Consider the following 22250-nt stretch of genomic DNA (forward strand, 5'->3'; position numbering starts at 1 on the left):
GAGGCGCTTGCCAAGATCACATCTCAAAACGTGCTCCGTTTCTACAAACGAAACATACTTGCCCGGTTCGGGGTCCCTCAGGCCATAATCACCGACAATGGCACCCAGTTCACTGACAAAAAATTCCAAGAGTTTGTGGCCAAGCTTGGCACGAAGCAACACTTCACCTCAGTCGAGCACCCTCAGACGAACGGGCAGGCCGAGGCGGCCAACCGAGTCATCCTCCGAGGATTAAAGAGAAGACTCGGCGAAGCCAAAAAAGCCTGGGTCGAGGAACTACATAGTGTACTCTGGGCGTACAGGACGACGCCTCATTCGAGCACAGGCGAAACTCCTTTCCGACTAACTTACGGCACCGAAGCCGTAATTCCCGTAGAAATCCGAGAGCCTTCTCGGCGCACCGAATTCCCCCTCGAGGAAGAACTTAACGACGAGGCCATGAGGGAAGAACTCGATATGGTAGAAGAGATTCGAGCAGGGTCAGCCCTCCGAGAAGCTAAACTAAAACAGCAAATAGCTCTTCGCCATAACGCCAAAGTTATAAAGCGCGAATTTGAAATCGGCGCCCTAGTACTTCGCAGAAACATGAAAGACTCGCGCGAAGGCAAGCTAGCCCCAAACTGGGAAGGCCCGTACCGAGTTTATGACAAAACCGAGAACGGCGCCTACTACCTCGAGAATCTTCTCGGTGAAAAACTTGCTCGACCCTGGAATGCTGAAAAACTCAGACGTTATTACAGTTAAACATAAGCTAAAACGCCCGGCCCCCAACCAAACTCAGGTAACGGACGGGCACGGAGCCACGTCGTCGGTACGGACGTGAGTGTTCCACGACAGCAACGATCGGTTCCTCTCGTCGGATAGACGGACCGACCCCTCGGCGGATTCTACACCTAGACCCCCCGTGGAAGTACCTGCATGGCAGAACCCCAGCTCGCGATGGGATCGTTCACGCCGCGAACGCTTGGCCGCAACCGCGGTCTCGCGCTCGCTAAAAGCGCATACCTGCTCTGCGCACCCGGCCCGTACTCAACACGCCCGGGCAATCAATCTAGGTCGAGCATAGCCCACAAAACGAATAATATCACAAGTATACTGGTGACTCTCCGGCATGTCCGAGCATAAGTCATCGGTCACCTAGAACAACCGCAAAATACTTTAAGTTCAGAGGAAATACCTCGTCATACAAGCACGGCAGGAATGTTATCGAAAAGAACAAACATACAGTGATAACGCCGAAAGTAAAAATAAACAGATATAAGCAAGAAGAATTGTAAGACATTAAAATTGCCGACCAACTTGGCCGGCGATGTCAAAGGTTACAATCATTACCGGGCACGCAGGCCCCAAAAATTATCCGGGCATAGCCCAACAAAAAGAATGGCACGCAGGCCGAGAAAAACGGACACGCAGGCCCGGAACTACACTTTCTACTCTTCACTCCCCGGGGACTCAGGCACCAACACGCCATCTACGATCCTCGAAGAGAGCCCGACATTACCCTCCTTCAAACCAGGGTTCAGAAGCCTCAGCTGGTTAAGAGCACGCTCGAAACCGACGTCGGCCATGTCGGCCAGGCTTATCTTCAGGCTTTCTATCTTCTCCGCAAACTCAGCCCTGGACTTCAGAGCTGCCACATCCGGCGACTCGTCAGCCGAGGGAGCCCATTCGAGTCGAAGGTCAGCCAGCTTTTTCTTCTCAGCCGCGACCTCCGCATCTTTCTGCTTCAGGGCCGCATCGACCTTCTTCCTCAACTCCTTGCGCTCGACCTCCATGGTCTTCACCTTGTCCTCGGCCACCTTCTTAGCCGCCTCGGCCTCCTTCAGGGCCTCGGTCGAGCCCGAACCTCCACTAGCCAACACTTGGGCCATCTCCAAGACCCTCACCACGGCGGCACTGTCGCACGCCAACTGTTTCTGAAGAGACGGGGGATCCATATCACTGATCCGACGAGCTTCATCCGGTGAGGTAGCCAAGGGGAACTTCTCAAAATAGCCTCCATCCTTGTAGCAAGAAGGCAACACGAAGGCGCGCCCGGGACCCAGGTTCGACTGATCCGGACGTCCCCCCTCGGAAGCACGAGGTCTCTTGGGTAACCTCTCGTCGACATGAATCTTGTGAGGGGAGCCTGCCGAGCCTGAGTTCTCTCCAGCTCCGGTACCCTGGTTCCTCTTCTTCTGATTCTTCCTCGCATCCAATGCTTGTTTCAGGATATTATCCTCCTTCTCCGGCATAGCCTCTGCAAAGAAAAAATAAACGAGTTAGCAAAATACCGGACAGAGATCACAAAGCAAGGGGAATAGACACAACCTAACAACGCCCAGGTCTCCTCGGGAGTCCGACAAGCTAGCAAAGCCTTGGTATTAATAGGCCGCTGCTCCGTGATCGGCACCCCGTCCTCGTTCAGTATGGGATCTCCATTCCTCGTCACCCAACGAGACAGGGTAAAGCTATCTACATATTTGCAGAGGACCGAGTACGACTCCCGGTCTTGATCATCCAAGTCATCGTCCTCCCAAGCGTAGTATTTCGGAGGAGACGCAAAATGACCCTTCCACCAGAAAAACGGAAACGTCGTGCAGAACTCCTTTACTTCCTGCCCATGTTCATCCCTTACTATCTCCCCCTCGGCATCCCGCTCGGCCACCATATCCGACACCGAAGAATAGGCCGTTGGACTTAGGGGGCGGACAACGAAGTATCGATCCTTAAAACCCTTCACGGAGTCAGTATACATTCCGAAGAGTTTACGCTCGGCGTTCCTGAACGAAACCCAGCTGTACCGCCCGTTTGACGCCTGCCGTTGAACACGAAAACACCTTCCGAACAACGCAGACGTCGCACCTATACCCAAATAATCACAAACAATCTCGAATGCCCGCATAAAGGCAAAGGCATTCGGATGAATTTGGGACGGTGCCAGAGATAGAAACGCCATGACTGAAACCTGAAAATCAGAGAAGGGTAACCAGAAGCCGAGCTCCCTAAACACGTAATCGTACATCGCAAATCCGTCCCCGGCAAACCGAGAACATATGCGTTCGTCTGGAGACGGGCAACCTATTTGATAATTGGGCGGATCACCTTCCCCCAGGACCTCAATTTCTGTAAACGCCCCATCCAGAGACGCGGTATACCGAGAAACAACAGACAGAGCCTCCTCGGCTATCCAATCGGGCGCAACGGTATGTTCATAACTGAATAACGGCATAGGGGAAACCCCTCCCTCGGCATTCGAACCAGGGGATCCCGTGTGAACGCCTTCGGCCGAGGGAGTGCCCTCTTCCTCAATAATTTCGACGTCGGAACTAGTTGCCGTCGAGCTGTCGGAATCACTGGTCGTCGAGTCGGTGTCCGAGCCAGTTCTTGAGGAAGCGCTCGAATCTGATTCACCTGCACGCAGAGGGGAGAAGTGAATTCGATAGTCTATCAAATCCACCCTTCCACCGCAAGACAAGCGAAAGGGTAGAGCAGGAGCAGCGGAGCCCCCGGCCAAACCCCATCGAGGAACAACGCTCGTCAGCCGAGGACTCACAGATGACACGACAATCGGAAAGCTTATCTTAACGCCAACGTACTACGGCCTGCCAACCCACGCCGACCCCGGGCATCGCTTGGATAACCCGGGGAGGATGACGATGGCGAAGACCTCGAAAGCGAAACACAAGTTCTATGAAAAATAGTAAAGCAACGACAGGCTAAACGAACTTACTTGCAGACATGATGTAGATGGCCGGGGAGAATCCTTCGCTAAGCAACGATCTTGATATGACGAACGAGCTGGGAAATTATGCCCCGAGGAACCCTTGATCGAAGCCGAGCAGATAAATAGAGAAAGGAAAATTCCCTTATGAGAGAATTCGCCCCCTTTTATAGGGAAAAAGGCTCGGAAGGCGAAGCGTCACCTCTCCTGACAGGCGCCGCCTCCTAGACCCTAGGCCATCAATGCCTATGCCACGTCAGCGCGTGGTTCCCACGCGCGACGTTTCGCCCACCACTGGACTTTCCTCCGAGCGCGTATATGTAACGAGGACCGAACCACCGAGCAACCACGAGAAATGAGGGTCCGAGCGTAGAAGCAAAGTCACAGTTTCTTAACCGGAAAACTCCGACTTGGGGGGCTCCTGTTCTGGACTGGGCCAAGGCTAGGCCCAACACCGCTTTCGGCCCAATAAGCCTCAGAGGCCCATGTATAGTTCATGGCCTTCCGACACGCCTTGCTCGGCACCAACACCGCGCTCGGCGTTCATTCTCCCCCGGACATCATCCTTGCCGAGGACCCTGCTCCGCGCAGGGCTCCTTCATATCCAATCCTCCGAATAACTCGGATCCCACGTGGCTCCTAAAAGACCGCGTCTTCCCTTGGACTTCGGAGCGGTTAACCAGGACAGAGGGCATACACGCACCTCCGATATTTCCGCTCAGGAAACCTGGCAGTCTCCTAGTTGGGCTTGGGAATCCAACCCAATAGCGAGATCATGGCCCAGCGCTGGGGGCTATATATACCCTCTTCAACTAGAGGGTCAGGTATTCAATTCTTACTCACTCTTAGCTAGTACTTGCGCTCCTTTGCTCGTCATCTTACTTTGGCATTGGAGTACCTTGCAGGTACACCCCCCTCCTCCTCCTTCCTAGAAGATCCAGTCCGAGCAGCCTACGACGATCCTTCTGATCAGGTACGATCAAATGGTATCCCATTCGAGTCTCGACTGGTCGTGGGTCTCATGATCGCAATCAATAGAACCTGACATTCTGTTGGCGTCATAACTATCCACTCTATCCTAGGTATCCTATGTGTCAACTCTGGCCTGGGTATTGGGCCTTTTACCTCATAGAACATCCCACCCAACCTGCAAACAGAGAAAATATGTGGTCCCCACGGGGACCCATAATATAGTCCAGATGCATGCAGAAAGTAGACATGATATGCAAGCGGGAAATAAACCTGATATGCAAGCATATATACAAGATGAAAACATATAAGCAAATAAACAAAGAAACACCCAATAAAACGAAACAAACAAAGGCTAGGATCGACTCGCTAAGTACGGACCCACAATAGGTCTAACATCCCCAACAGAGTCGCCAGCTGTCGCACGCTCGTGAAAAATGAACAGAGTCGCCACCAATATATTTATCCCATAAGGGAAAGGAATATCAGAAAACCTAACAAGGGATAAGAACAGGGTCTCACGACCAGAGAATTTAGGTACGGGAGTCGGTTACGCAAGGGGAAGGTACTAGCACCCCTCACGCCCATCGTACTCGATGGTATCCACCTATGTTTGTTTCTATCTAAAGGGTGTATACTATGTCTATGTCTACATGCGAATGAATGCAAAATGTAGGGAAAATAAAGAATTATACTCGCACGGGCCCTACCCCGCTGCATACGTATCCTTTTCAGGAATTAGAGTTACCGTAGCTCGGCTCACGATTTTCTGTTTGTTTTTGTGTTTTTTAGTTGGGCGGAGTTAACGTTTGCGCTCTTGCATAAGGGATCGACCTACGATGCGTTCGATCGGAAATAACATTGCCCTTAGGTGGAAGAAAAAGAGATTGGTTTGTGTCTTTTATGGTAGATGAGTGATGAACAGTTCCCAATACCGGGCCACTCACCACTTTCTCTACTTTGTTTTAATTTTGAACCATTATTAGGTGTTTTAAGTGTTTTTGAATTGGTGTTTTTTAAAGGGGATTTGTTTGCAATTTGAATCACATAAAAGTGTATAAAGGTAGAGAGACAGATTAGGGAATGAATCTCACTCATCTCTCTTCCATTATTTAGTGTTCGAGAAACAAATTAGGGAATGAATCCCACTCATTTCTCTCCCACTAAGTGATTGAGAAACAGATTAGGGAATAAATCCCACTCATTTCTCTCTCACTATTAGTAACGTGTGATTCACATCTTTTATTTATTAAGTATTTTAAAAGTTGAAAGGAAAAAGAATGCAATAGGGAACTATATCTAGATTCTAATCTAAGTTGTATTGGTACAAAGGAAAATCTACCTAATGTTAACATTGTAAGGAAAATACTCTAAAAGGAGTGTGCAAATGGTATCAAAATAGGCCTAAAATAAGGCAAAAAATACAAGCAATAAAATCATACAAGAATCATACAAAAATTAACATGTAAATGATACAAAAGCAATTCAAACATTAGTGCAAAATTAAACTAAAAAATACTACTATTTTTGTGTGTTTTTATAAAGGAACTAAAATATCAAAATTAACCTAAAAAATCTACTATTTTTTATGAGTTTTGTCGGAAAATTAATGTCAACAATTACCTAAAAATCTAACAAGTTTTATTGATTATTACCTAAAAATTGAATAAAACTAAGTCAAAAACCTTAAATTCTAATAACAAAAAAATATGTGAGTCAGGGGGTGTCAATTGAAAATATGGTGGTGAGTAGCAGAGACGTTGGGCCCAGGGTGTTGGCCCAGCGAGGTTGTGTTTTTTTGTTCAGACTACTCTAACAGCCAAAAATGGCGTCATGGGCCAAGGAGAGGTGTCAATAGCAGCAATTTGTGTGCAAGGCCCACATTGGTTTGATCCAGATTCTACCATTATTCAGATTTTACTACGAAAATTAATTAATGTTTTAATAGATTAGTTAGTCATTAAAGTATAATTAATCACACTAATTCAATTAAAATAAATCGGATTAATCAAAATAAAAAAAGGGAAGGGATTTAGGGTTCAATCACTTGTGACGTTTGGAGTTCTTCTCCCTCCTCTCTCACTCGCGGCGGACCTCCACTGCTTCTCCGATGAGCTCTTCGCGCGCCACCATGGAACCAAAGCCTCCAATCTCGTTTCTCCGCCTCATCTTCGATCCATTTCGTGTAGTCTCGATTCAAACCCGAATGGAGTTCATCCGGCGTGACGTGTGCGAAGAGAAATTCAGAGATATTCGTTGAATAACATGAGGTATCAAACTTCCGCGTTCTCTTTGTTCAAACCGTCATCCCTGGTTCCGATTTCGTCCTCTATTTGAGTTCAATTCGGACTCGATGCTTCTTCGACGTCGTGGAGAAGATGATTAGTTCAACTGTAAGTCCGGTGAGTTCTCTGAGGCCTTGCGTTCAACTCTGTTTCTTCTCTATTCTTTCTTCTTGAATTCGCTTCTATATTGTGGTATTGCTCTGTGCAGGTATTGTGAATTCCGATCGAGGGAGTGTTCGAGACTTGCAAGAATGGTGATGTTATGCGCCCTGAAGGTGAAGATTGAATGGTGAATTGATGGATTCTTTTCTCTGATTTTCTGCAGGGTTTATTGAAGGTGAAGCTTGAAGATTGTGAAAGATGGAACAGAGATCATAGAAGGTGATGGTTATGGCCGAAGGGTGGAAACCAGGGTGAAGAAGATGATGGTTGAAGAATGGTGGTGAGGAATGAATGTGAGGTGTGGATTTTGTTACAGGTTTTTTGGTTAAAGATTGTAGATGAAGATAGATGAAGAGAAGTGAAGAAGGAATGCAAATGGCAGCGAAGGTATGGAGAATTCAGAGAGTGAGAGTCTAGAACAATGATCGAAGATGGAAGATCAGTTATATAGGGGTTTCTCAAGGTTAGTTATTCTGAATTTTCTATTATACAGGTTGTAGAAGTTAGTTAGGTTTTTGTAACTGAATTTGGTTGATTCTGTTATGTTGGTTAGGAAGATATGGAAGTAGTTATGTTGGTTAGAGTTCACAAATGGGAAGGGTTTGAAATTTTGTTATCGTTAGTTAGTTTGTTAGTTTGAATTGAAACTGAGTTAGTTATTTGTGGGAAGTTAGTTACAAACTGAAAAATGAATTGGTTAGAGATTGTTAGTAGGTTTAAAGGGTTTGTTATTCTGTTAAAAAACAGTTAGTGAAGTTATTTGGCTATGACAGTTAGATGGGATTGAAATGGTTGTTAGTTAGAGGGATTCTGCTTTGGTTAGTTAAGTGGTCAGGGAGGTTTGAAAGTAAGTTACATGCTGCTAGTTAACTGTTACGGTTCTGGTTTTGATAGGTCTTGGGTTTTGAAACTTGAAAGTTAGTTAAATGAAAACTGTGTTAGGTTCTGTTATTGATGTTTGAGTTTCTCTTTGGTTTTGGATGATGATGTGAATTGTTTTAATGAAGTCAGTAGGTTAATATGTGTATGGTATATGATACGGGGCTGTTTTTTTTTGTGTATGCCTGAATCATTTGAATAGTGATGGTTGTATGTATTGAATGTATGCTGCAGGGATGTTATGAATAAACTTATTTTGATTTTGATTTTGTTGTGGATGAACTGTGAATGTATGCAGGTTTTATGGTGAAGTGCAGCGGCTAGTTTGCGTGGCAGCTTGTTGCATTTACATGGGCTGAGTTTGAATGGTGCAGGGACTGTTTCCACGAAGCTGTCAGCTTGATGATTTTATGCAACAGAATTGCGGTTTATCGTTTTTGGCAGAGGACCGGTTTCTTATGGTTCAGTTGCAAGGTTAAATGTTAGAATCGGTTCCCAAAATTGCTAGAAACCAGGGTATTAGCTTGATATATGATGAAGATTGGTGTGTATCATCTTGGAGGATTGAAGAAATGAAGAGGAATAGGTTTAGGATGTCCAATTGAGTAGATGGGTCCAAAAGGTCAATAGTCAACAATTCTAGAATGTATTTTTTTCAATGTAATTTACTCCTTTTTTTCTTGTATAATGAACTTGATCAATGTAAAGAAAGTGTTGACATATAAACTTTGATTTCTCTTGTACTTTGACATTTCTAGATAATGGAGCAAATGTTTCTTCTTCCATTTCCTGTGTTTCTTCTTCCATTTCCTGAAATTTGATTCTCATTTCCCAGACTTTACACTTTAATATTTCGAACGACATCAAACCCATGATTTGCAACAGAAATGAGATCCTTTAATCGACGACTTGTAACACAATCCACTTAGATGAATTAGGTCAATAGCCTGTGATGGAAACGCTTTAAATGGACCAATGTTTGTAGTATAACTAATTCATCCAAATGAATTAATGCTCCCAACCGATAACCTCTTGTAATTAGAAACCTTCTGATCAAGTGTTTTTCAAGGACTGAACCAATCATTATCTTCTGATCAAACATCAAGCATCCTTTTGAGAAAATGAATAAGCTTGTGCCAGGCCTATATGAGACCCCAGTTTGCTCCATGATCCTAGATCCCATGCTTTTAGATGTTTTATTTAATGAATGGATGCAAGGCCATGCAAATGCCCTAATGAAGGTATGCATATGAAATGGGAAGTATAAGCCAGTTAGAAATAACAGGTAGGAAAAATTTGGGGTATGACATTCCCTAACCAACCTAACTTACACGCAACCATCCATTCGTTGTACCACATCACCCACTCAATACACTCAATACACTCAACACACCCAATATACATTTGAATACCAAACCCCTGAAGACCAATTTCAATTTTACCAAAATTATTCAAGCGACCATTGCTACCGACCACCCATGCAACACAGACTCCCACCACCATCGCGACCAAACTTTGAGAACATGGATAACCGACTTTTCAAAAGTGGAGATTCTTCTATGATGCATACCGACCTCTTGAATTTTGTAACTTCATCCTTCATGAATATTGTAATGGACGAGACTCTTTATTTGTTAATTAAGGTTGATATTGTTGTTTGGATTTGGACAGATGGATCAAGGTCAACATAGCATGGAACGAGTCCTAGAGCAAGGGCAATGTAACTGTAAGTCTATTAAATTTTGTATGATTTTCAAACTGATTTCAAACTGTTTAATGTGTGATTTTCAAAATGTTTTATGTGTGATGGTAATAAGTAATTTACAAATCGATTTCAAACTGTTTTATGTGTGATTGGTAGTGTACGGAACCGTTATATGGGGTTGTTTGTTATTTGTTAGTAATGCGATTGGTAGTTATTAAAGTGTTTCATGTGTGATGGTAGTGTGTGATTTGAGACTATTTTTTATGTATGCAAACTATTTTTTAAATTGATTCCAAATTGTTTTATGTGTGATTGGAAGTGTAGGGAACCGTTTTATGGGGATGTTTGTTAGTTGTTGATTATGCGATTGGTAGTTATTGATTATGGCTCCTTCATTATTTCAGTGAGGGTTCAACCTAATCAAAATCCCCCAATTAATGAAGTTGGTTTAACAACCACAATTGCAACTGCTGGGCCTGAATTAGTGAATTCGCAACCTACAAAGAAGAGGAAATCTAGTGCAAGTGGTTCTAGGAAATCTTCTGCTTTTTGGGAACACTTTATTAGATTACCTGATGACTTAGTCGATTCACCCACTGCAGCTTGTAAACATTGCCACAAAAAATACTTCTGTGATCCAAGGACTCACGGCACAACCAACATGAATCATCATATTTTAAAATGTCCAAAGATGCCCCTTGTTGTGTCAACCGATCCCACCCAAACCATTCTTACATACCCAACCGTAGACGGTAACTTGGTTAATGTTAGCTCTAGATTTGACAAACAAGCTTGTAGAAGTGCTTCGTCAATTTATGTGGTTCTAGATAAGAAACCATGTAGTGCAATTGAGGGTGAGGGGTTTAAATTTTATTCTAAAGTAATGCAGCCCCAATTTACCATCCCATCTAGGCGTACTGCAGCTAGGGACTGTTTTCAGCTACACTTAGATGAAAAAGAAAAGTTGAAGGCCTTTTTTAAGTCCGACTGCAATAGGGTAGCACTTTCTACCGATTGCTGGACTTCTTTACAAAATCTCAACTACTTAACCCTTACGGCACACTTTATGGATAACGAATGGAAGTATCAAAAAAGAATTATAAGCTTTACTGTAATTCCAAACCACAAGGGTGAGAGACTGTAGGTAGAAAGATTGAAGAAGTTTTAAGGGATTGGGGAATTAGAAATGTGTCAACTATAACTGTTGATAATGCTACTGCAAATGATGTGGCTGTGACATATCTGAAGAAAAAAATAGCAAATATGAATGGGTTGATAGGGGATGGAGAATATTTTCATATGAGGTGTTCTGCTCATATTTTGAACTTCGTGGTAAATGAGGGTTTGAAAGAGAAACATTTCTCTATAACTAGTCTTAGGGATGTTGTTAGATTTATCAAGTTATCATCTCATAGAGCAACCAAGTTTAAAGAATGCATTGAATTTGCTGGAATAACTTGTAAAAAATTAGTATGTCTCAATGTTTCGACTCGTTGGAATGCGACATATTTAATGCTAGAGGTTGCGGAGAAGTTTGAACTCACGTTTGAAAAACTTGAGGATGAAGAGTCTAGCTATAGGGAGTTCTTTGGAAAAGGTAACCCACCTAGTAGTGATGATTGGGACATTGTTAGGGCTTTTTCCGGTTTTCTAGTTATTCTAAGATGCAACTAAGATTTTTTTCACCTCTCAAAATGTGAGTTTGCATACTTGTTTTCACCTCTCAAAATGTGAGTTTGCATACTTGTTTTCACCAAGTATCATCCATTTATTGTGAATTGCAGCAAGCTAATATGAACTTAAATTATGTTTTTGCAAGTGTGGGTGGAGAGATGATGGAAAAGTATAATAAGTATTGGGGTGGCGGTGATAAGATGAACAAAATGATATATTTTGGTATTATTCTTGATCCAAGATACAAGCTAAGGTTTATTGAGTGCACTGTTAAGGATATGTATGGAGTTGAATCCAAGTTTGATAGTGACTTGGTCAAATCTATACAAGAGAGTTTACAAAAGTTGTATGATTGGTATAAGCAAGCTTATGACCAAAAACAAAATTCTGGACAGCCTCTTGGTAGTGGTGGACAAGCATCCAATTCTGAAACAAATGTTGCTGTTGCATGTTCTTCAATAATGGCTAGAGCCTATGCTTTTGAGCAACATTTAGAGGAACAAGACTCGATTGATAAAGAAAATGAGCTTGAGGGTTATGATTCTACCAAGTGTGTAAAAAAGGATCCAGATTTTGACATTCTTTTATGGTGGAAACGCAATTCAGCTAAATATCCTATTTTATCTACAATGGCTAAAGATATTTTAGCCATACCGGTGTCTATTGCTGCTTCTGAAAGTGCTTTCAGCATAGGAGGAAGAGTCATAGAAACCTACATGACCTCTCTAACAACTGAAATGGCAGGGGCATTAATTTGCACCCAGAATTGGTTAAGGCCTTCTATTACATATTTCAAAGACATGAACCTCATGGAAGATTTTGAGCAATTATCTTTTTTTATAATAAACCTTTAAATATAATTTAGTCATATAATAAACTTTTAAATATTTAATTATAAAGAATACCAGTAAAATTTTAAAGAACCAAAAATCAGAAAGATTAATAATTATATATATATATATATATATATATATATATATATATATATATATATATATATATATATATATATATATTTTGAAAAGCAGTAGGCAACAAATTTTTTTATTTTATTTTAATAAAGTAATATATATAATAAAAGAAAAAAGTATAAAACAGGGAACAATTTAGTCCCAAAATTACGAGAACTTAAAAAAGTGTAAGCTTTGACCATTAAGAGAAAATCAATTTCTAAGATACTTCTGGTTAAAAGCATAAAAAAGTAACATAGAAGTTTCGAAAACGAGACCACAACACTAATTTTTTTTTTATAAGCAAGGATTGAATTGTAACTGAGTACTAGGGGTACTCGAACCCGCTTACAAAGAGGAGCAAAACAAGCTCAAAACAAAGAAATTACTGACCAACTGAAATCTACGTTAAGTACAAAAGCGGATTCATACAGAAATCGTAGAAATTACACTTGGAGTAAGCAATTTCTCCAAAAAACGACCATCTCCAAATCTTCAGTTTGATCTCCCACGAAATATCATTAACACTGCAAGTCCCTCCATTAAAAATAACTTCATTTCTCCTCAACCATAAACTCCTAATCACCGCCATCCAAATAACACCCTCCTTACGGCTTTTTAATTTAAATTTCCTGGCAAAAGCACTCCAATAGATGAAGCTTTTCCAAGGATTCTCCTCTATTCCCAACTCTATGCCAATCCAAAGCGCAATGTTGTTCCACACCCTTCTCGAAACAGAGCAATCAAAAAGAATATGGGAAAGAGTTTCCTCCTCCTCTGCACAAAAGACACACAACGGATCCGAATTATTTAAGAAAATACCTCTACGAGTAAGTTGGTCTTTAGTCGGTAACCTGTTCAGAAAACATCTCCAAACGAAACCTTTAATGTTGAACGGAACTTCGGAAGACCACATTAACCGCAAGGCTTTAGACAGATTCTCATCAATAGTTGTATCATGGCTACTACCTAACAGTAAGTCATACCCGACCTTGGCACTGTAACCTCCCTCTCTGTCATGCTTCCAGTAAATCGAATCGCTCTCCCCCGACGCTGGAGCCGAAGGCCCTAAGGCAAGCCGAAGCCGATGAATTTCAGCTCTCATCTCTAACGACAGCCTCACCTCTTCAATTCCAAAATTCCCCCACGCCCAGGAATCGTTGTCCCACTTGCCAAAAGCGTGAACCTTCCTCCCCTTCATTAAGCTGGCTGGATAAAGGATGGGGAAAGCTACCATTAGTGCAGATTCACCCTGCCAAACAGATTCCCAGAAGAAAATTGATTTGCCGTTTCCCAGTTTGAAAGAAAGGTTCCCAGCTAGCACCGCTTCCGTGTTACCGTTATCCAAATTCACCAAATCTTTCCACCACACCGAGAAGCACCTCTTATTCCTAACCTCCGCTCCTGCCCCTAACTCAAACTGAGCGATACCATATTTAGACTCCAAGACATTCATCCACAACGAACTCCCACCTTTATGAATCCTCCAACACCACTTGAGCAATAAAGCCCTATTGAACTCTCCTATCTGCTTCACCCCTAAACCCCCCTTCTCGACCGGTTTACAAACCCGATCCCACGATACCCAGTGAACCTTTCTTCTAAAATCTTTTTCTCCCCACAAAAAATTTGATTGAATTCGTTGAATTTCCTTGCAAACTTTCACAGGCGCTTGGTAGAACGAAAGCTGGAAAATAGCGAGGCTCGATAACACCGATTTCAGCAGCGTTATTCTTCCTCCAAAACTCAAAAATTTGTTCTTCCAGTTAGAAAGTTTCGATTTCATCTTCGAAGTAAGGTGGGACCAGGTAGAGCAAAGGCCAGGATTACAACCGATCGGGATCCCAAGAAATCTGAAGGAACTCCCCTCGATCCTGCAAGACAAAAAACAAGCAGCCGCATCCAGAAAACGTTTATCAGTATTGATACCTATGATGCTGCACTTATTAAAATTAACCCGCAAACCCGAGGCTGCTTCAAAAGCTCTAAGCTGGGCCTTGATCACCCAAACCTGCTTCCAGGAAGCTTTGCCCACCATTAGAGTGTCGTCTGCAAACTGCAAAAGGTCTACGTCACACTCCCTGCCCACCTTAAAACCACAATAATCTCCTGAGTCAACCGCTTTCTTTACTAGCTCTGTAAAACCTTCCGCAGCCAGAACAAATAAGAAGGGAGATAAGGGGTCTCCTTGACGAAACCCTCTTTCCACCTTGAAATCTTTGGTTGCACTACCGTTTACTAAGACCGACATCCAACTCGAGAAGACAGTTGCTTCCATCCACATCATCCAACGATTACGGAACCCCATCCTGTTCATCACACTTCTGAGATAATTCCAACTAACAGTATCGTAGGCTTTCGCGAAATCGACTTTGAAAAGAAGACATTCACGCTTAGACTTCTTTACTAGATCGACAACTTCGTTGGCCACAACCACACCATCGAGCATTAATCTGCCTGGGACGAAAGCACTTTGGTTCTCGGACACAATCGAATCTAAAACCTTTTTAAGTCTAGAAGCGAGCAATTTAGATAACACCTTATAGACACAACCCACTAGACATATAGGTCTGTATTCACCTAACCCCAGCGGATTATCCTTCTTCGGTATCAGGGTAATGAACGACGATATTAACGACTTCGATAACCTTCCGTATTTGTGAAAATCCCTAAACAGATTGACAAACTCCTCTTGCATAAAACTCCAGCACCGCTTGATGAAATTAAGATTGTAACCATCCGGTCCGGGACTTTTAGACCCTTCGCAACCCCACACGGCTTCCTTGATCTCATCAACCGAGAAAGGGAGTTCTAAAGAAGCTGCATCATCGCAAGACAGAGACCTGAAACGAAGGCCCGACAGACACGGCCGTAAGAGACCAGTTTCTACAAACTGTGAGTGAAAAAACCTCCTAGTCTCCTCCTTCACGCCCTCTACTGACTCCACAATCCTATCCTCCACCAGAATTGAACCAATGTGATTTCTCAAAGACCTTTCCTTCATACAGCTGTGGAAGTATTTGGTGTTGGAATCACCTTCACTATCCCACCTCAGTCTACATTTTTGCCTCAAGATGTTCTCTTTTAGGTTCATCTTCCTCCAAACGTCAGATAACGCTTTACTTCTATCAACCACAACCTCCTTAATGAATTCCTCCCTACAAGTCTCCAACAAGCCATCCGCTGAATTGATCTTCTTAATCCCCTCCCTAATTTCCAGGTCGATTCTTCCGAATTGATCCTCGTTCCAAGACCGAAGACAAGGTTTCAAAAGCCTCAGCTTCTCTTTCAGGATAAAATCGCTTCTTCCTTCTACCGCGATGCGCCTCCACTCCAATTCCACATATTTGATGAAAGACGGATTGTCGAACCAACTATCATTGACTCTAAAAGGTTTAGGCCCCCAGTCTGAAGAATTAGAAATAAGCCAGATGGGACAGTGGTCCGAGACATCATGGTTGGCAATGAGCTGGCCAGAAATTCCCCAAGCCGAGATTAACGCAGCAGATAAAAGAAACCTGTCGATACGGCTCATAGAGAAGCCATCTCCACTATACCAGCTGAACCGCTTCCCTTTGCACTGCACATCGATCAGACTGGTTTCAAAAATAAATTCAGAAAACTCCCTCATCTCTGTGTTCCTACACCTTGTCCCTACACCCCGTCTTTCCTTCTTACTCACCACCGCGTTGAAATCCCCAGCTAAGCACCATTCCCCATCCGAGTACCTAGATTTGCAATTCAGAAGATCCTTCCACAGTTTCCTTTTCATCTGGAGAGAACAAGGAGAGTAGACATTCACAACATAGATAGGCATCCCTTTGTGAATAACTTTTATCCCTAGATATCCTTCACCCCTAAAAGAAAATAAAACATCACACACATCTTCCTTCCAAATTGTGATCAATCCTCCAGAAGCTCCTGCAGATCCAGAGAAAGACCACCCCACCTTCTCGTTAGGCCACAGACTGCTGATGATACCCACCTCAACAAAATCCAGCTTAGATTCTTGGATCAAAAAAACATCTGCCTTCCCATTCTTAATGATTTGACCTATCCTTTTCCTTTTAACCTGACTTCCTCCTCCCCTGATGTTGAAAGAGCCAATTAACATAATTCCAAGATTGACTTCTCCTTCTTGCCAGACTTCCTGTTTCTGTCTGAATCTTCTAACTCCAAAATCTTCTTCCTAAGATTCTTCTCGCCTCCCACTAATTCTGCCCCAAAGTTAGATATGATGTTCATCAGTTTCTCTCCCACATTAGATTCAATTTGGTTCCAAAATCTAACGTTGCCCATTATGACATCCGAATCAGAAACTTGATCGCAGCAAAGAATTGTTCCCCCTGAAAAAGAGCTTTCAGATTTTTTTGCGCTTGAAGAGGAAGTACAAGGGGATTCTGATAATTGGGAAATTCTTCGAATCTCGTTCTGCTCCTTCTGAAGTGAGAGTACATGCGGCCCAAAGAAAGAACCAGGCTTCACTTTGTCCACTTTCACTAAGTTCCTCTTTTTGGGCCTAATGGGTTTGCTAACCTTCGGCCCAGTTAAGGCCTTGAGTTTTATGCCCTTTTTAACATTCTCTTTTGGCACAAAAAACCCATCTACCTTTGCCTCATTTTTAAAGAAAGTGTCAACCGATGAATCACCTCATGAGGCCTCGATTATTTGATCCGTCTTAACATATCCACCCTGTAACGTCAAATCAACTTTCGCCTCCTTAGCCGTCCTAACTGCTTCGTCAAAGGAAGAACTAATGATGTTCTCCTTAACATCTGACACACTTAACCCACCTCCTGCTGCTGCCGCGAAGCCTTCTGAGAAAGGACGGCTGAACCACTCACCTTGGGAACACCATCTACCTCGTTGATTTCTACGCAAGGATCTGACGTTGCAAAAAACTCTCCTTCTTCATGGTCACCAGCTTCCCAGTTGCTCCATTCTGGTTCAGAATCTGATGAACTAACTGGAGTAGAAGGCTTCAAGGCCGTATGGTTAAGATTAATGCGCAACGGACCGTGAGTGTCTTCGGTCATTTTGATTCTAAACACTGTTCCATTGATTTCAACACTGAAGGATTCATTTAAAACAGAAGCGCACGACGTTCTAACCAAGATCCTTGCAATATCCATATGTTCTCCTTTAGAAGTGTTATCGTCGCAGCACACATACTTGCCCACCATTTTTGCAATTAGCTCAAAAAAATCAAAGTTCCATGCGTCACAAGGAATTCCGTAGATTCTCAGCCAGGTTGCCCTCTCAGGGTCAACGTCCTCTTCCTTCCATTCTCTAATCTCAGAGAACCACTGAGACCACCAACACCTTCCTTCTTTGATGAGGTCTGAGGTAGCTCCCTCCTCTAAATCTTCCAACAGACATAAATTTGCCCCCAAAGGGGTTGCCTTAATCGAGAAATAACCATCCACCTCAAAACTCGTTTGAATATTGTACGACATACCCGGATTCACCATCACTCCAACAAATGCTTTCTTGAACCTCCCCAAGGTCTCCATCCCAGAGTTGAAGCTCAAGTGACATGCTTGCCTCGTTTGCCTCTCACCTCTTACCGCACCAGCGTAAGATGTTCCGCCTTCACCCACAACAAAACTGCTCTTCGCCGGACTCGGAACCGCCAAACGAAAAGGACGCCGATACCCCCTCCCACCACCAAAAAGTCTCTCCCCTGCACCCTTAGACTTGGTTAACTCTCTTCTATTGAAGCGAGGCAGGTTTGCATGGATTTTTTTTCCATCCACCATGATGTTGTCTAGCTTGACAGCGAAAAGTCTTCCGTCTTCCACTTCCGAAAATCTAGCAAAACCAAATCTTTTGCCAAAGCTATTCTTTCTAGCAGAAATGACCACCTCAACAATATCCCCTACACAACCAAATAGCTCGAACATCTCCTTCGACGTGATTCTATCCGGAAACTCAGAAAAGAAGAATGATGTTAACGAGCTTCCTTTCTCCTCGTGAGCCCTGCTGCCGACCGGAAAAACATCCCATCTTGGAGACAAATTTTTAAACCTAGATTTTCCACTAAATTTGAATTGGATTGCCGCAGCACTGAATACAAAACTCATTGGAGTAAAACAAAATAAAAATTATATATAACTATTTGTTTATTCAAATTCATAAAGCCCAAATATGTTGCTTTGTTAGAAAAAGTATAAATCTAGAGGCACATGAAAGTTTCTATGTAAAATAATTTCTATGTAAAATAATATAAAATAAAGAAAAAAAATGATGTATGCAGAGGGAGCTAAAGAGACCATATCAACTTAAGGGTAAATAAGAGTTTAAACTCATGCTACATGATACAGTTTATTGTCACGCAAGAAAAATAAAAGGTATGAGTAATTTTATAATTAATTAAGATGCTAACTGCCAATGCATATTGTTATGGGTAATGCTAACGAGTGTCTTAGAGGCATTGATTAAGAGATTAAAAAGGTAAATTGAACATTGTTTAATAAAGTAAAAAGATAAGTTTTTTTATCTAAAACTAGTAACAAACCCGTGCATACGCACGAGTTCTGGTTTGTTACACGCATTTGTTTACATAATATATTTATTTTAAATAAAAAACAGAATTTGAATCAAAATTTTTAAATCATAAATACCATTTTTTGTATATAAAAATATTTAGATCAATAATAGATTTTTTTACGTATACAAGTATTATTTATTTTTAGGTATCATTTAGAAAAATATTTGGATCAATGGTAAATTTTCGTATATAAAAAAATTTACATAAATAATAGATTTTTTTCCCGTATACTATTTTTGAATCAAAATTTTTTGGATCACAAATACCATTTTTCATATATAAAATTATTTAGATCATTAATAAGTTTTTTCCATATACAAATATTATTTATGTTTATTTATCATTTACAAAATTATGTGAATCAATTGTAAATTTTTGTATATAAAAATATTTAGATCAATAATAGTTTTTTTTCGTATACCTTTTTTAAATAAAATTTTTTTGGATCATAAATATCATTTTTCATATATAAAAATATTTAAATCATTAATATATTTTTCCCATATAAAAATTTATTTATATTTAGGTATCGTTTACATAAAATATTTAGACCAATAATAATTTTTTCCCGTATAACTTTTTTGAATAATTTTTTTTTGGATCATAAATACCATTTTTCGTATATAAATATATTTAGAACAATAATAGATTTTTTCTAGTATACAAATATTAATTTTATTTAAATATCATTTACAAAAGTATCGGAATCAATAAAATTTAATAGTAATAGAAATTGACTATAAATAATAGTAATATGTTACAATTGAATAAGTAACACACTTTTTTCACGTGGATATATATATTTCTCCTATTTACATTGATAACATATATTTGTGAAATGACATCAATAAAAAATAATTTTTCTAATATTTAATTGTGTAAACTGTATAAACTTCATTAATGAAATATATTAATATAATAATATTTTGAATCATATAAATTAAATCAATAAAACACCTTTCAAGTATGTTTTTAAGTTCATTTTAATTGAAATATATTTTTTAAATTATTATTATTTTCCTAAAAAATATTTTATTTTAAAATAAAAATTATTTCAAATTATATTTCTTCGTTATTAAAATTCAATTACTAAAGTTAATTTTTAAAAATTAAATACTATTTTAAATGTAAATTAACAATTATTTAAAATGATCATAATAATATTTTTATTAAAAAAATATTTTATTAAAATATTTTAATTAATAATTTATTAGAAATAATAATAAGAAAGTAATAAAAAGTGAAAAGTAAAAAAAAGTTAAAAGTGAAATATGAAAAGTAAAAAAGAAAAAAGTGAAAAGTGAAAAGGTGAAAAGTGAAAAAGTGAAAAGTAAAAAGTGAGTTGTAAAAAATTAGCAAAAAACATTTTTTACCCTCAAATTATTAATTTATATTAAGATAACACAAGTGTATTTTTGTGATTTCCAGAACATCAACTTTTCTTATATTATAAATATATGTAATCAATGCATGAAAACATAGATAATGAACTATTTTAAATAATATTGTGTATATTCAATGCATTGAATATACATATTTTCTTTATTAAGAATGCTTAACCAGTACCCTCGTTAGGATGATGCTATTGTTATTATTACAAATGCAAAATAAATATAAGTAACATAATTATTATACGAGTACATATTTTCTCATAATTCCAAACATTTTCTCATAAAATCTCTTGAGAATTTCTTTATAAACCCCTTAACTTTCTTAAGAGTCTCTTGAGAAATCCTCTTTTTAACTCTTTATTTTGAGAATTAAACATGTCATCTTCTAAACCGTACATGTCATCCCCTAAATTTATGAAAAAACCAAATTATTCAATCAATTTTTATTACAATATTTTAAAAAATTTACGGAAAGAACTGAATTTTTCAAATTATCTGACGATATCGAAAATCTTGAAGTCATACTATAAGTTTGACAAAAACAAGTAAGATTTAGGGTATATTTTATGAAATTTCTGGTAATTACTATCGGAAATTTCAAAATTTTCGGTATTATTATTATTTGCCAATATTACTGGAAATTTTGAAATTTCCGGTATTTCAATTTGCCAATATGCCTCAGAGCTACGTGTTGGATGTCTTCCTCCTCTAATCAGAAACAGAGGGTTGAGCAGCACGCGGTGGCGGGATTCCACGCACCTCGCCACCGGACTAGTAGAGCATCCACTGCAGTGAAGAAGCCGGTGGACGTTTCAGACACTTCATTATGTCGTCCAAGGATCTTCGGATCTGTGCGTCCAACTCGATCGGACCTTTAGTTATCCTACGGCGGAATGCTTTCCACATGACCGTCACATCTTCATCATTCCTCAACTCGATTAGGGGTCAGTTTGTTTCACCTTTCAAAAAATGGATTTTTTTTTTTGAAAATAAATTATCTAAAACCGTTTTTCAAAATATTACAAGTTTTTTTATATTGTTTTTTTTTTAAATGACACATTAGTTTTGACATCTTATAACATAAACATACATAATTGAAGACCAAAACTTAGTCAAAATCATAATATTTTCAAAAAGTTGTATTTCAAAAATGATTTTTATGAAAATCTATTTGAAATAACTTCAAAATTAAGTGATTTTTTGAAATTTTGATATCCAATTTTTTTTCATAAATAGATGAAATACCTAAAATCATATTTTAAAAATAACTATTCAAACAAAATTTTATTTAAAACTTTTAAAATAATTTTTTTGTAAAAAAAAATTCACAAAATTTGATAACACTATAAAAATTATTTTTTTGATAACACTATAAAAATTATTTTAAAAAAAAAATCAAAACAAACTATCCCTGAGTTGTATTTCATCCTTCTAAACTATTTTTATTTTGAGTAATGAGTAAGCTTTATTTTTATGAACAAAAATTCTCAAAAGAAACCGGAAAAAAATTGGTTGAAATGTTTCTCTTATCAAATATACATTTTAATGGCTTTAATTCACTATAACAAATGGGATGTTGGAACTTTAAACATGTGTTTGTGATCTATTTCTGATTTCAATTAATAAATAGTATGCAGTCATAAATTATTAAATAATCTCATTTTAATTAAATTTTCTATTACTTTACTTTATTAATTTATGCCATTGTTGATTGTACATATCAATACTTTAAATGAATTAATATCATTAACTAAAATCTTTTCATTAGTAAAAGAGTTTCTAAAACTAAAAACTAATGGTTCCATTCTGTACTTGAAAAAGTCTAAATATATGTTTTTTTTTTACCAAAAAACCTAGAGGCACACAAATTAAAATATACTTCAATAATTTTTTATTTAAAAAATAGATTTTCAATTTTATTAATTAAAATAAAATTCATAAACAACAATAAAGAATATTATGAGAGAAAGAGAATATATTGA

The 22250-nt window shown here is 39.5% G+C and overlaps 2 protein-coding genes and 1 long non-coding RNA gene across 3 annotated transcripts; 2 read left to right on the forward strand and 1 right to left on the reverse strand.

Annotated features, from left to right (window-relative positions):
• Positions 1–1150: 1150 nt before the first annotated feature.
• Positions 1151–3819, reverse strand: LOC131610904 (uncharacterized). The gene is made up of 2 exons (XM_058882970.1): positions 3713–3819; positions 1151–2239 (listed from the first exon to the last, which is right to left on the reverse strand). Exons 1-2 carry the CDS (start codon positions 3720–3722, stop codon positions 1431–1433), a joined length of 819 nt encoding a protein of 272 aa, XP_058738953.1. The 5' UTR covers positions 3723–3819; the 3' UTR covers positions 1151–1430.
• Positions 3820–6678: 2859 nt separating this feature from the next.
• Positions 6679–8783, forward strand: LOC131613034 (uncharacterized). Its single transcript, XR_009287550.1, has 3 exons — positions 6679–7074; positions 7166–7582; positions 8297–8783. It is a non-coding gene; the product is annotated as an uncharacterized LOC131613034 (long non-coding RNA).
• A 2183-nt stretch (positions 8784–10966) lies between these two features.
• On the forward strand, positions 10967–12231 carry LOC131615191 (zinc finger BED domain-containing protein RICESLEEPER 2-like). The gene is made up of 2 exons (XM_058886677.1): positions 10967–11356; positions 11488–12231. Exons 1-2 carry the CDS (start codon positions 10967–10969, stop codon positions 12229–12231), a joined length of 1134 nt encoding a protein of 377 aa, XP_058742660.1.
• Positions 12232–22250: the final 10019 nt, after the last annotated feature.

This window comes from Vicia villosa, linkage group LG6 (assembly GCF_029867415.1).
Source record: "Vicia villosa cultivar HV-30 ecotype Madison, WI linkage group LG6, Vvil1.0, whole genome shotgun sequence".
Taxonomy (NCBI): Eukaryota; Viridiplantae; Streptophyta; class Magnoliopsida; order Fabales; family Fabaceae; genus Vicia; species Vicia villosa.